Source organism: Oncorhynchus mykiss, chromosome 14 (genome assembly GCF_057628025.1).
Source record: "Oncorhynchus mykiss isolate SJ-2025 chromosome 14, ASM5762802v1, whole genome shotgun sequence".
NCBI classification, from domain to species: Eukaryota; Metazoa; Chordata; class Actinopteri; order Salmoniformes; family Salmonidae; genus Oncorhynchus; species Oncorhynchus mykiss.
The window spans coordinates 19,275,359-19,287,615 of NC_143035.1; the positions used below are offsets into that span (position 1 = coordinate 19,275,359).

General features: G+C 39.8%; 1 protein-coding gene across 4 annotated transcripts in view; it reads left to right on the top strand.

Annotated features, from left to right (window-relative positions):
• The window catches only part of LOC110488944 (transmembrane anterior posterior transformation protein 1 homolog), a 32,335-nt gene that overhangs the window by 1,545 nt on the left and 18,533 nt on the right, over positions 1–12,257 (top strand). Inside the window, exons 2-4 of one of the 4 annotated variants that reach the window (XM_036943087.2) lie at positions 3,024–3,154; positions 7,881–7,999; positions 8,538–8,570. In XM_036943087.2, the coding sequence (XP_036798982.1) occupies positions 3,024–3,154; positions 7,881–7,999; positions 8,538–8,570 (283 nt within the window). Of the gene's footprint in view, positions 1–3,023; positions 3,155–6,817; positions 7,231–7,880; positions 8,000–8,537; positions 8,571–12,257 lie in introns of those variants that run through there. The other 3 variants (XM_036943089.2, XM_036943088.2, XM_036943090.2) reach the window with 3 other exon arrangements.

The window sequence follows — 12,257 nt, forward strand, 5'->3', positions numbered from 1 at the left end:
TTTTAATTTAACCTTTATTAACTAGGCAAGTCAGTTTTACAATGATGGCCTATACAGTGGAAATTATAGCATGTCAATCTTGGTGGAGCAAAAAAAAAGTGGGATGCATGCCAGCAAAGCCACCACACAACACAAAACAATACATTAATTGCACTATAACGGTGACAAACAGTGCCCACATACGGCCTACATAAAGCTGTCCCAACATCTTACCACTGCTACACCTACACATCAGCGGAGCCTCTTCCAGCGAAACAGTTCAAGCAGCCTCATTTACTGCCTTTAAAAAAACATAGCTGATATGGCTGACTTGCTCAAACAAATGTGGTTTCTGATGACAATTGAGATGTACAAACTATGGCATAAGAGGACAAGTGGATAAGAGGCAATCCGTAATTTTGATTAAGATATTAATGAGCGAGCTAGGATGGACGTAGTCAATATAACTATTTGTTTAGCACATTTTAAATGTATTGCAACAGAATTCAAAACATGGGCTGTTCTTACAGTGTTCTCCCTGTACACCAAGTCAGAACTGTAGGATAAATAAAGGGGCATATAAAGCAGACAATGAAACCTCTTACAATATTCAATCAATACTCTCCAAAACAAGTTATAGGCTACATGTGCACCACCAAGTCAGAACAGTCGGCGAAATTAAGAAGGGTAAATAGACCAAATTATTAGGGTGAGGCACATGGTCTACTAACATCTTACTACACAACATACACTTAAGTATTACTTTCTTAGCTACAGTATACATATCTGCCAGTCATATTACATAATTTATGCAGCAGCATACAATACATTTTTGGACGCCACTTGTTGTGCTGTGCTGACTTGAACAGGAAGGTGGCGTGGCGGTCCTTCGTGGGAAAATGTTGTCATCAGTCTGGCATTTTCTGAATTTATGGTGCTTTCAAAACAACTGGGAACTCTTGAGAGCCCCCCCAAAAAATAAACAAAAACAAGGTCGAATCATGACGACGTCGTTGATCTTCAGGTCGTAGCTCTAGAAAGAGGCCGGATTTACAATTCCGAGTTGGATGACCGTTCAAAACATATTTTCCCAGTCGGAGCTCGTTTATTCCCAGCTTCCCAGTTGTCTTGAACTTACTGAAGTCAAGTTTTTGCAATTCCGAGTTAAGTTGTTTTGAGCGCGGCACAAATCATGCTTCATGCACAGCAAGGCCAATGTTGAATGTTTATCATTTTAAACTTGGAAAAGAGCCCCTTAATCCCAGATTTGGGACCTCTCAGCCACTCCACTGAATAGCAGGCTAGTGTTTGCTTTGCAATGCTTGCAGTTAGCCACTGTCACTGATTTCTTCCAAACCACTCATTGTTGAATTTGCGTGTAATGTTTATGTCCAATGGCCGATGAGCACTGATACATTTTATCTATAACTTCTCTTCATAAGACAAGGATTAAAAAGGATTTGCCAGTAGATTGTTGACTTGAATCATGATGATGACTGCTAGCTAAGAGTTGAAAGTATGATGTTGACATGATCAGTCCAATCAAAGTTATTGTAGATATATTGTGATTTGATGTAATTTTGTCTGTGGCCAATGACCTTGAGCCTTCTTGGATGGGCACTTCCAATGTAACTATGGCAGCACCCAATTTTCTAGCTCTACCCTTAGACTTGGCGGTGACGTAGTGTCCCCATGAGTGACAGAACACTGAGCCAATCACGGTGCAACGCTCTGTATTTTCTGCTGGCTTACCCCACCACCACAGAAAGCGCTGAGCTAGGCTGAAACACCTGCGTTTTGGAGCTGCCTTACTCAAGAAAACAAAAAAGAGACCATGTTTGTATGCGATTTTATTAACTCAATGATATACACTACCATTAAAAAGTTAGAGGTCACTTAGAAATATCCTTGTTTTTGAAAGAAAAGCAATTCAAATAAAATAATATCAAATTGATCAGAAATACAGTGTAGACATTGTTAATGTTGTAAAAAATTACTGTTGTAGCTTGAAATGGCTGATTTTTAAAAACGTAATTTATTATTATTATTTTTTTAATCTACATAGGTGTACAGAGGTCCATTATCAGCAACCATCAATCCTGTGTTCCAATGGCACGTTGTGTTAGCTAATCCAAGTTTATAATTTTAAAAGGCTTCTCTGCCTAGAAGGCCAGCATCTTGGGGTCACCTCTTCATTGTTGACATTGAGACTGGTGTTTTGCGGGTACTATTTAATGAGACTGCCAGTTGAGGACTTGTGAGGCGTCTGTTTCTCAAACTAGACACTCTAATGTACTTGTTCTTTTGCTCAGTTGTGCACTGGGGCCTCCTACTCTTTCTATTCTGGTTAGAGACAGTTTGCACTTTTCTGTGAAGGGAGTAGTACACAGCATTGTACAACATGTTCAGTTTCTTGGCAATTTCTCGCATGGAATAGCCTTCATAGATATTCCATTAAAAATCAGCCATTTCCAACTACAATAGTCATTTACAGCATTAACAATATATTAACACTGTATTTCTGATCAATTTGATATTATTTTAATGGACAAAAAAGTTGCTTCTCTTTCAAAAACATTTCTAAGTGACTCCAAACTTTTGATCGTTAGTGTAATATATATATACATCTTTCTAAATTTTTTGCAAACTGATATGTGACACATATTAATGCCAAAAAAACATGCAAAACAGGCAAGCCCCTGTTTTGTATTTAATTATTTTTTGCCAAAAATGTTGGGCTCAAAACAGGTGGGGCTCTGCCCTGAATGATGGGTCGCCACCAGTCCTATGTGAATGGGTAGGCTACTTTGTTTTATTTAGGCAATGATTGGTGTGTCATTCTTTCACTTTCAAAAGAGAAATTTCCTTTCCCTCAAATTTTCATTCATGCTATATTTTGTTTTCTGTGTCAGAGCTTCCCACAGTTAGAACACTGCCATGTATTTTGGCCATTGTGATGATCACCAGGAGCGTGAACAGTGACTGTGGAGGGACAATAGCCATGTGGTAACAGAACGCTAAGTGTTGTCATAATGTTTTTCCAGATCCGTCGCTGGCACGCTTCCTGTGTGCTGAGCTGACCCGGGGCTACTTCCTGGAGCACAACGAAGCAAAATACACGGAGCGCAGAGAGAGAGTGTACACATGCATGCGCATTCCCAGAGAACTGGAAAAGGTAGGTACAGTTGAGGCCCCCTGGGAACCACACACACAGATAACCACACAAAAAGGACAATTCAACAGTGTTTGTTTCGCATTGCCCTTGGTAATGTTTTGGAGCATCTGGTATTTCCAGTGAAATGAATATTCTAATTTTGTATTAATATTCATATCGCATTTTTTATAGAGTTGACACAAATTGATATACAGAGAATAGTGTGTAGGCCTATATGGTTCTTTCTCTGTCATTTATTGCTATTGCCTATTATTGCAGCCCAGAATGTTTTTCGGTATGCTGTCATAGACATGAGTTGTGTTCGAATACTCATACTAACCGCACTCACCATACTATTTGTGACGTGAATTGAGTATATAGTATGCTTACTGGTCATGGTATGGATATTAGTAGTATGCCAAAAGTTCCCATATGTCGTACTAAATTTTCCAAAATATGAAATATACACACACAGGACACTATTTTCATACTTTTAGGGCCCATAATGCAATTTTTCAGAAAATGGGCGTGGCTTCAGATTTGAAGATAATGGCAGAAAATATGCAGCCAAAGTCCGACGAGCGAATACAAATTCATTGAACTAATTAATGACAAATGTCAAGAAAATGTTGAGCAATGTAATAAAGTAATGACTTTTCAAGTAAGTTGCGTTACACGTTATGTTGGCTAACAATTTGTTAGCTACGCTATCCTTAGCGTTCCAGCAGTAAGTTACCGGTATGATAACTAGTTACCTAACGTTAGTTGGATACTAATACATCGAACTTGCCAGGCAGTATATTAACTAACTAACCAACGTTTATTGAGTTGATTATTCACATTCTTAGCGAAGTGGTATAGTCGTTGTGCGTTTCAATGGACATTGTTAATTCTGGCGACCTATTCCGATTTCAGAGAACTCTCGCACAACGTTGAATATAGCAGGTGTTCGTAAACGTCTGCAAAAAAAACCTTAATAAATTGTTTCCTGTAGCACAGTTAGTCACCAAAGCCCTAGGTAACATGAAAACAGCCTAACCAGCTCTGCTATGGTGTGTAAATTGGTCAGAGTGAGGTGTTCTCTCGTTTGTTTCTGGATGTAGCTAGCCAATGTTAGCCAGTTAGCTTGGGTACTTGACTGCCGTTGAGTGCTCAGATTAACCCTACTCCTCAGGCCAAAGCTTCCACTCAACTGAAACCATACCGTTCTTTTACAGTATAATAAAATTAACTAATAGTATGTAGTATATACTCATTAAGTATGTAGTATGGGTATTCGAACACAGCCATTGTTAGATATTACTGCACTGTCGGAGCTAGAAGCACAAGCATTTTGCTACACCCATAATATCTGCAAAACACGTATGTGACAAAATTGTTTTTGATTTAAAGAAAAATAAGTATGGTGTAGTGTCTCTATACAACCACTAGATGGTGGTGTTGTAACATGTTACATTGATAACATGATGCAGCGTCTCTATAGAACCAGTAGATGGTGGTGTTGGTTACATTTTCAATGGAGTATGTTACAAAGATTCCCATAAATTCACCTCTGTAAACTCACCTGGGAATAATAAACCTCTGCACTAAATTCTGATACCAGAAATAGGTAAATTTACCCATGCCTTTATTTCTCTCCTCAAAACCCCCAACTATTGGGAAGGTGTGTGTGTGTGTGTTCTGAGATAGCTACTCTTCTGGGACTACTTTTAATAAACTGTATCTGATGTTAGAGAAGCTTCCATTGAAGAACACTCTCTGGGTTCTATTGGATAAATAACTCTCCAACCGTGTTATGGCAGGTGATGTAAAGCCATAGCAAGTGAGTTTCTTTAATAACAATTTATGATCAATAACATCAAAGGCTGCACTAAAATTTAACAATACAGCTCCAACTATCATATTTTAACCAATCATCAGTCATCTGAGTCAGTGCAGTACAATTTGAGTGCCTTTCTCTATATGCATGCTGAAAGTCAGTAGTTAAATTGTTCTCTGAAAAACAGCTTTATGTTTGGTCAAACAAAATTCTCTCCATCAGTTTACTATGAATAGGCAGCAAATTGATTGGGCAGCTGTTAGAACCAGCAAAGGGTGCTTTACTATTTTTAGGCAGTGGAATTACTTTAGCTTCCTTCCACGCCTGTGGACACACACACTCCTTTAGGCTTTGGTTAAAGATATAGCAAATAGGGGTGGCATTCTCAACAGTTTCCCATCAAGGTTGTCTGTACCTGGTGGCTTATCATTGATGGATAACAATATTTTTCCCTCCTCTACCACACTAACTTGACCAAATTCAAAACAGCAATCCTTCTCCTTAATTATTCGATCTTTTATACAGAAATATGATGGTTCACTGTTCAGCAATTTTTGAACCTAGGGCTGTAACAGTATCATGCTTTTAAACTCACCTCATAGGTCAATTTAAAGAAAGAAGTTCAACAACCAGTTGAAACTTAGTGGAAAAAATGGTTGTTGTGGATGTTTCAAAGATACACAAGGAAATGGACAGTGCTTTTTCTAAGGTGACGATTAATTCAAAACATCCATATGTATATTAGAGCTTATGCATACAGTACCTTCGGGAAAGTATTCAGACCCCTTTACTTTTTCAACATTTTGTTATTCTACAGCCTTATTCTAAAATGGATTACATTTTTAAAAAACTGCTATCTCAACACAATACCCCATAAGGACAAAGCGAAAACAGGTTTTAAGACATTTTTGCTAATTTATTACAAATAACAAACAGATACCTTATTCACATAACTATTCATACTATTTTAACCAGCTGACAAAATGTCATGACTGCCACAGCCCTAGTAGAATGCAATGTGATTTTCTGGGACAGTGATGTCTTTGCCAAACTTCTGCGTTTTCTCAAACATTGCTATCTGTGGACAAGCAGAGACTAGTTCAGTGAAGTAAGCTCAACCTGAGGTGTGTTGAATGGGGAACATGCCTGCAGGGATAGTCACTAAATGGAATTGTTGTTCAAAATTGAACTATACAATTGTTAAATGAATCATAAATCCAGAGGACTCTAACAGTTTTCACAGTTAATTTCTTAACAGGTGCATGTATTTGATTTGCCCTAAACATAACCCTTTGTATTCAGGACAAAAAGAGAATTGCTTTAGTGCCTTGCAAACAGAATGCATGTTTTTTTATTTTTTTTATTTTGTACAGGCTTCCTCCTTTTCACTCTTATCATTTAGGTTAGTATTGTGGAGTAGCTACAATGTTGTTGATCCATCCTTAGTTTTTTCCTATCACAGGCATTAAACTTTGTATCTGTTTTAAAGTCACCATTGGCCTCCTGGTGAAATCCCGAGCTGTTTCCTTCCTCTCCGGCGGTAATGAAGGATGCCTGTATCTTTGTAGTTACTGGCCGTATTGATACACCATACAAAGTATAATAACTTCCCCATGCTCAAAGGAATATTCAAAGTCTGCTTTTCATGTTTTTTTTTTTTTAACCCATCTACCAATAGCTGCCCTTCTTTGTGAGGCATTGGAAAACCTTCCTGGTCTTTGTGGTTGAATGTGGGTTTGAAATTCACTAGAGAGGGGTAAAAACTAAAAGTCAAGGGGTATGAATACTTTCTGAAGGTACTGTAAAAATCAAGTGGACCACAACCTTCACATCATTGCTATTTTTCATTTGGAATTTGCCCTTAGGCAACAGTGCGCCCTCAGACCTTCACACTGAGACTGAACATCAGTGTAGATCAGTCATCACCTAGCGTAATCTACATCCCCACTCCAACCCTCACTGGCTAGCCATAGCATTCCATGCCCTGGAGATCTGAGGAATGTGTGTAAACAGATCTAGGTCTAGAAGCTCTGCCTGAAGTATGCTACAATACCTGAAGAGAGAAGCCCGGGACCGACCAATGAAAGAGTGACTTGTGACTCTCTTTAACCAACCCAACCCCCACTACTCACTTCCTGGTGGGAAACGGGAAGTGTTGCAACACCATCACTACTGCTGTTTGTGAGGCTAACGCAGGACTTACTGAAGCTGGCATGTGCTTAATAACCTCCCTCATCATGAGATGACTGGTATCAGATGGTATTTGCTATTTGAGAAGGTATGTGTGGGGTTCATGTTTGCAGGCTTTTTGCCCTTTCAACTCAAAAGTTGCATCTTAGGTGTATATTTTCATTTCTCTTCAAACGTTGTATTGAGTGTGATGTGTAGACTTTGACAATTCCTTTCAAGGTAAAAGCTAGTCATTACATTACATCATTACATTTTTGATTATCATAGAATAATATGCAGCCAAACAAATGGCTTAATACTTAGCCTAAAGTGTGTGTGTTTTAGCCTGTAGCCTACCTCAATCTTGCTGTCTCATACCAGGAAATTCTACACTACATTCAAAGTAGCACAACCCAAGTCATCTTTGAACATGCCGATAACCTGTGAAAATGAAAATATGCCAAGCTTACTGTAGACACACACACAGTGGCCATGTTTAACCGGTGTGTGTGTCTGCATACTATAGTATTTGTAGTAGTTAGTTCAGTAAACATGAAAATGCTATTTCAAAATCTACTATAGGGCTTGCACTGTGAAAATGAAAACGTGCCATTCTATATAGTGCGACCAACAAACACTGACGCTTTTTAAACTCACACATGGCCCACACACACACACACACACACTCAGTTGCTCTATTTGTAGGTGTGATTGAGCAGCCGTGTTTTACCTGTGCGTGTGTTGTATTCTACCCTCCAGCTGATGATCTTCGGCTTCTTCTTGTGTCTGGATGCCTTCCTCTACGTGTTCACTCTGCTGCCCCTCCGGGTGCTGCTGGCCCTGCTACACCTCTTCACCCTGCCCTGCTGCGGCCTCCGGTGAGCCCCCCCTCCACACACTCACTCTCTGGGTCGCGATAGAAATGCCGTGAATAGATCTGAAATACATGTCTAGTCTACCAAATGTATTTCTATCTGAACGTTTCGTAAATGTGTGCCCTGACACTGACGAAAAAACACTGCATGAATACATTTGAATTAAGGGTGCTACGTGACCACTACCATATCTATCTATAACATAAATGATTCATTGTTACAACAGAAGGGGTTACTAGGACAATATGTGTAGGACTATTTCACCCAGTTTCCCCCCAAAATAGGCCTAGTTCCCCAAGTGGGGCATAATCCTAACTTTGAGTGTTTAACTCAAAAGTTCACAGAGATCACACCTTGATATTAATGAGATTTGCATGAAAAACAGAATTTGCTCATATCTCTAGTTAGGATTCGGCTTTTCTGGAGACTGATCCGTACGTTATCTAGGTTTATAATCCACAGTAAGTATTGTTCTCACTCAGTTTGCCTGTGACTGGTCTGTACAAAGATCACTCTCTTCCCTTGCCTTCTTTCCCTGCAGGGCAAACGTATGCCCCTACTGCAATCGGAGCAGGTATGCTCGTCTCACGCCTGCCACAGCTTCATCACTTTATGATTTCACCACCTCCATCTTGTTTGTCCTGATATGCAGCTTTGTGCTGTATTCTTCATGCTCCATGCAAAAGCCACTATTAGTAGTGTTCACAAACAGGGCTGTGCTATATACGGCAACACGTATACTAAATTGTACGATTTCCCTGCAAGGGCCCAGATACAGGGCCTATAGAAAGTCTACACCCCCCTTCCCTTGGGTTTTCTTCACATTTTATAGTGTTACAAAGTGGGATTGAAATGTATTTAATTGTCATTTTTTGTCAAAGATCTACACAAACTACTGTAATTTCAGAGTGGAAGAATGTATTTATTTGTAATTTATTTTACTAATGAAAAATAAACCGCTAATATACCTTGATTCGATAAGTATTCACCTCCCTGAGTCAATACGTGTTAGAAACATCTTTGGCAGCGATTTACAGCAGTGAGTCTTTCTGGGTAAGTCTCTTAAGAGCTATGTTTGCCCATTTGAATTATTTTCAAAATTCTTCAAGCTCTGTCAAAGTGTTGGGGATCATGGCTAGAGAGTAATTTAAGTCTTGCCATGCAGATTTAAGTCAACTGTAACTTGGCCACTCAGGAACATTCATTGTCTTCTTGGTAAGCAACTCCAGTGTAGATTTGGCTTTGTGTTGTAGGTTATTGTCCCGCTGAAAGGGGAATTCCTCTCCCAGTGTCTGGTGTAAAGCAGACTGAAGCAGGTTTTCCTGTAGTATTTTGCCTGTGCTTAGCTCTTTTCTGTTTCTTTTCATCCTGAAAAACTCCTCAGTCTTTGCAATGTCAAGCATACTCATACCATGATACATCCACCACCATTCATGAAAATAAGGAGACATTACTCAGTGATGTGTTGGATTTGCCCCAAACATAAGGCTTTGCAATTAGGCCAAAAAGTGTATTCCTTTGACATGTTTTTTTACAGTATTAATTTAGTGCCTTGTTGCATATTGGAATATTTTGTATATTTGTATTATTCATTTCACTCTCATTAAGGTCGTTATTGTGGAGTCCTTCGATCCGTCCACAGATGTTTCAAAAATCATCAATGACCTCTTGGTAACATCCCTGAGCGGTTTCCTTTCTGCCTTGCAGCTCAGTTCAGAAGGACGACTGCATCTTTGATGTGTCTAGTTGGTTTAATACATCATCCACAGCATAAATATTATCTTGACCATGTTTAAAGATACCTTTTATATTCAATGTCTGATTTGCTATTGTTACCCATCCACCAATCATTGCCATTCTTTATGACGCTTTCAAAAAGCTCCCTTGTCTTTTGTAGTTGAATCTGTGCTTGAAATTCAGTACTTGACTGAGGGACCTTACAGACGTTGTATGAATGGGGGACAGAGGAAGAGTTAGTCATTCAAAAATCATGTCAACCCCAATTATTTCAAACAGAGTCCAAATAACTTTGTATTAACTTTGATTTGTTAAGCCACATTTGACTTGTGAACTCATTTAGGCTTGTTTAAACAAAGGAGGGAATACTTATGCAACGACTATGTTTTAGTTATTGAATTTGTATTAATTTGTAAAAATGTGTAGGACTTTCCTTTCACATTATGGAGTTTTGTGTGTAGATCGATGACAAAAAATGGCAATTCAATATATTTCAATCCCACTTTGTAACGCAACAAAATGTGAAAAAAGTTTAAGGGAATGTAGACTGTCTATAGGCCCTGTACATAGTGGACATAGTTTCTTCAACAAGATTGGCCCATCAAACTGATTTCCAGGGTATAGGCCTAACAAAGCTCCTGCCTTGTTGAAATGCTCAACATCAAATTACAACACACCAACAATGTGAAGTTCTCCTTGTTTGGTTGAGGACTCCTGTGTGAAAGATTTATATCCAGAGTATGTACGGTACGTAGAATATTATGTAGGCCTAACTGAAGGGCTGATTTGAGAATGGGGGGGGGGGGGGGGGGGGGGGGGGGGGGGTACTGGATGGGTGATAGCTGTGTACTGCAGATGCTCAGTTAGACATTGCATCGACAAATGGCTTGAGCTCTCTACAACCTTGTTACAGCACCCTCACTTTCTCCATCCCCACATGAACACAGAGGTCGTAATCAGGCACTGTGACTGACTGCTAGCTTTATTGAAGTATTTTCTTGGAAAACGTGTGATAATTATTGACCACATCTCAAATAAGCTTCCAGAGTTGAGGATCGGATGTTGTTGAACTCCTTCATGGTTTATAAAGCCTTAGCTTGAAAACATCGGAACAAATTAACCTGATTCACTCCATACAGAAAATGCCTATGAAATGCATAGGTTGTTTGCCAAGTCCACTCCTATGGATCTTTGAGTGTCGTTTTTTGGTGGCTTGGCCGTTTCCCTGTCATTTCTTTGTAAGTTGTAGTAGGCCAAAGGTAATGTATTGTAATTTCAGTAGTAGTCCAAAGATAATATTGCCGTAACTGAGGAACAACTGTGTCGACACACTGAATCTTTCAAATTTGTGATGCCCCAAGAGAAGTTATTTTGGTTTTTGTTTTCACACCTCTGAGAACAACCACATTTTGTATGCCAATAACAGTATACCAGGACTTTGTCCAGAATTCTGCTCCTCTCACACAGTACAGCTCACCGCTGATGGCTGTAGCCTTTGTGGGATCCGTTTGATGATGCTGCATGCCCTTTGTGTCTGTCTGCATGGCAGCAAAGCATGACTGACCTTTACACACACACACACACACACACCGGTTGTTGGCCTGAGCTGCAGTCAGTCAGCTCGGGCTATCAGATTCATGGTGCTGGCTGGTGGGGGCGGGGTGGCACAGGGCCTGGCATATCCTGGCATACACTTGCAGGACAGAGAGTACACATTTTACTTGAACAGCTTCAGCATTGTGATGTTATGGGTCACTCACTGGCCACTCCTCAGAAAAGATCCAATAGAATGTGGTTGAGGTCTATGTCTGAGTCCCGCCAGTAGATGGTGCTAGAGCACAAGCAGTGAATTCATCTTGTTCATACCCCTGTATGAGTTGTCATATAATATATTCTATCTCTCCTTGAGGCTGATCTCTATTAGATTTGCTTTCACTTATTCAGTCATCTATAGCAGGGTTTCCCGCATTCGGTCCTGGGGCACCCCGGTGCATGTTTTGTTTTTCGCCCTAGAACTACACAGCTGATTCCTGATTCAAAGAATCAAACCTTGATGATGAATTGCTTATTTGAATCAGCTATGTAGTGCTAGGGCAAAACCCAAAATGTGCACCCAGCAGGGGCCCCAGGACAGAGTTAGGGAAACCCTGGTCTAGATGATTAAGTGAGAGCAAATCTTCCTGGCCCCCAATATTTATCAACAATGATCTTAAGTCCATCTTGCCATAATCTTTATGATGATAAACTCTGTTTGCTTCCTTTCATACCTCACTGCGCACTATTTGGGAAGTGGAAGAGACACTTGATTAAGGATTCTAATTTGCACTTCCTAAACTCGAGCTCCTCTGTCTCGTCCCAGCGTCACTGCCACCCTCCCAAAATAACCTCCTGACAGACAGACAGCCTGAGATATTGAGCTGTTTTGCACCTCCCCTACCGTCTCCTTGTGATGCTTTAGCCATTCTATAGCAGTTTCATTAAGTTATTCCAAGTCTTAACACAAGTATTGATGAATCTTAAAAGG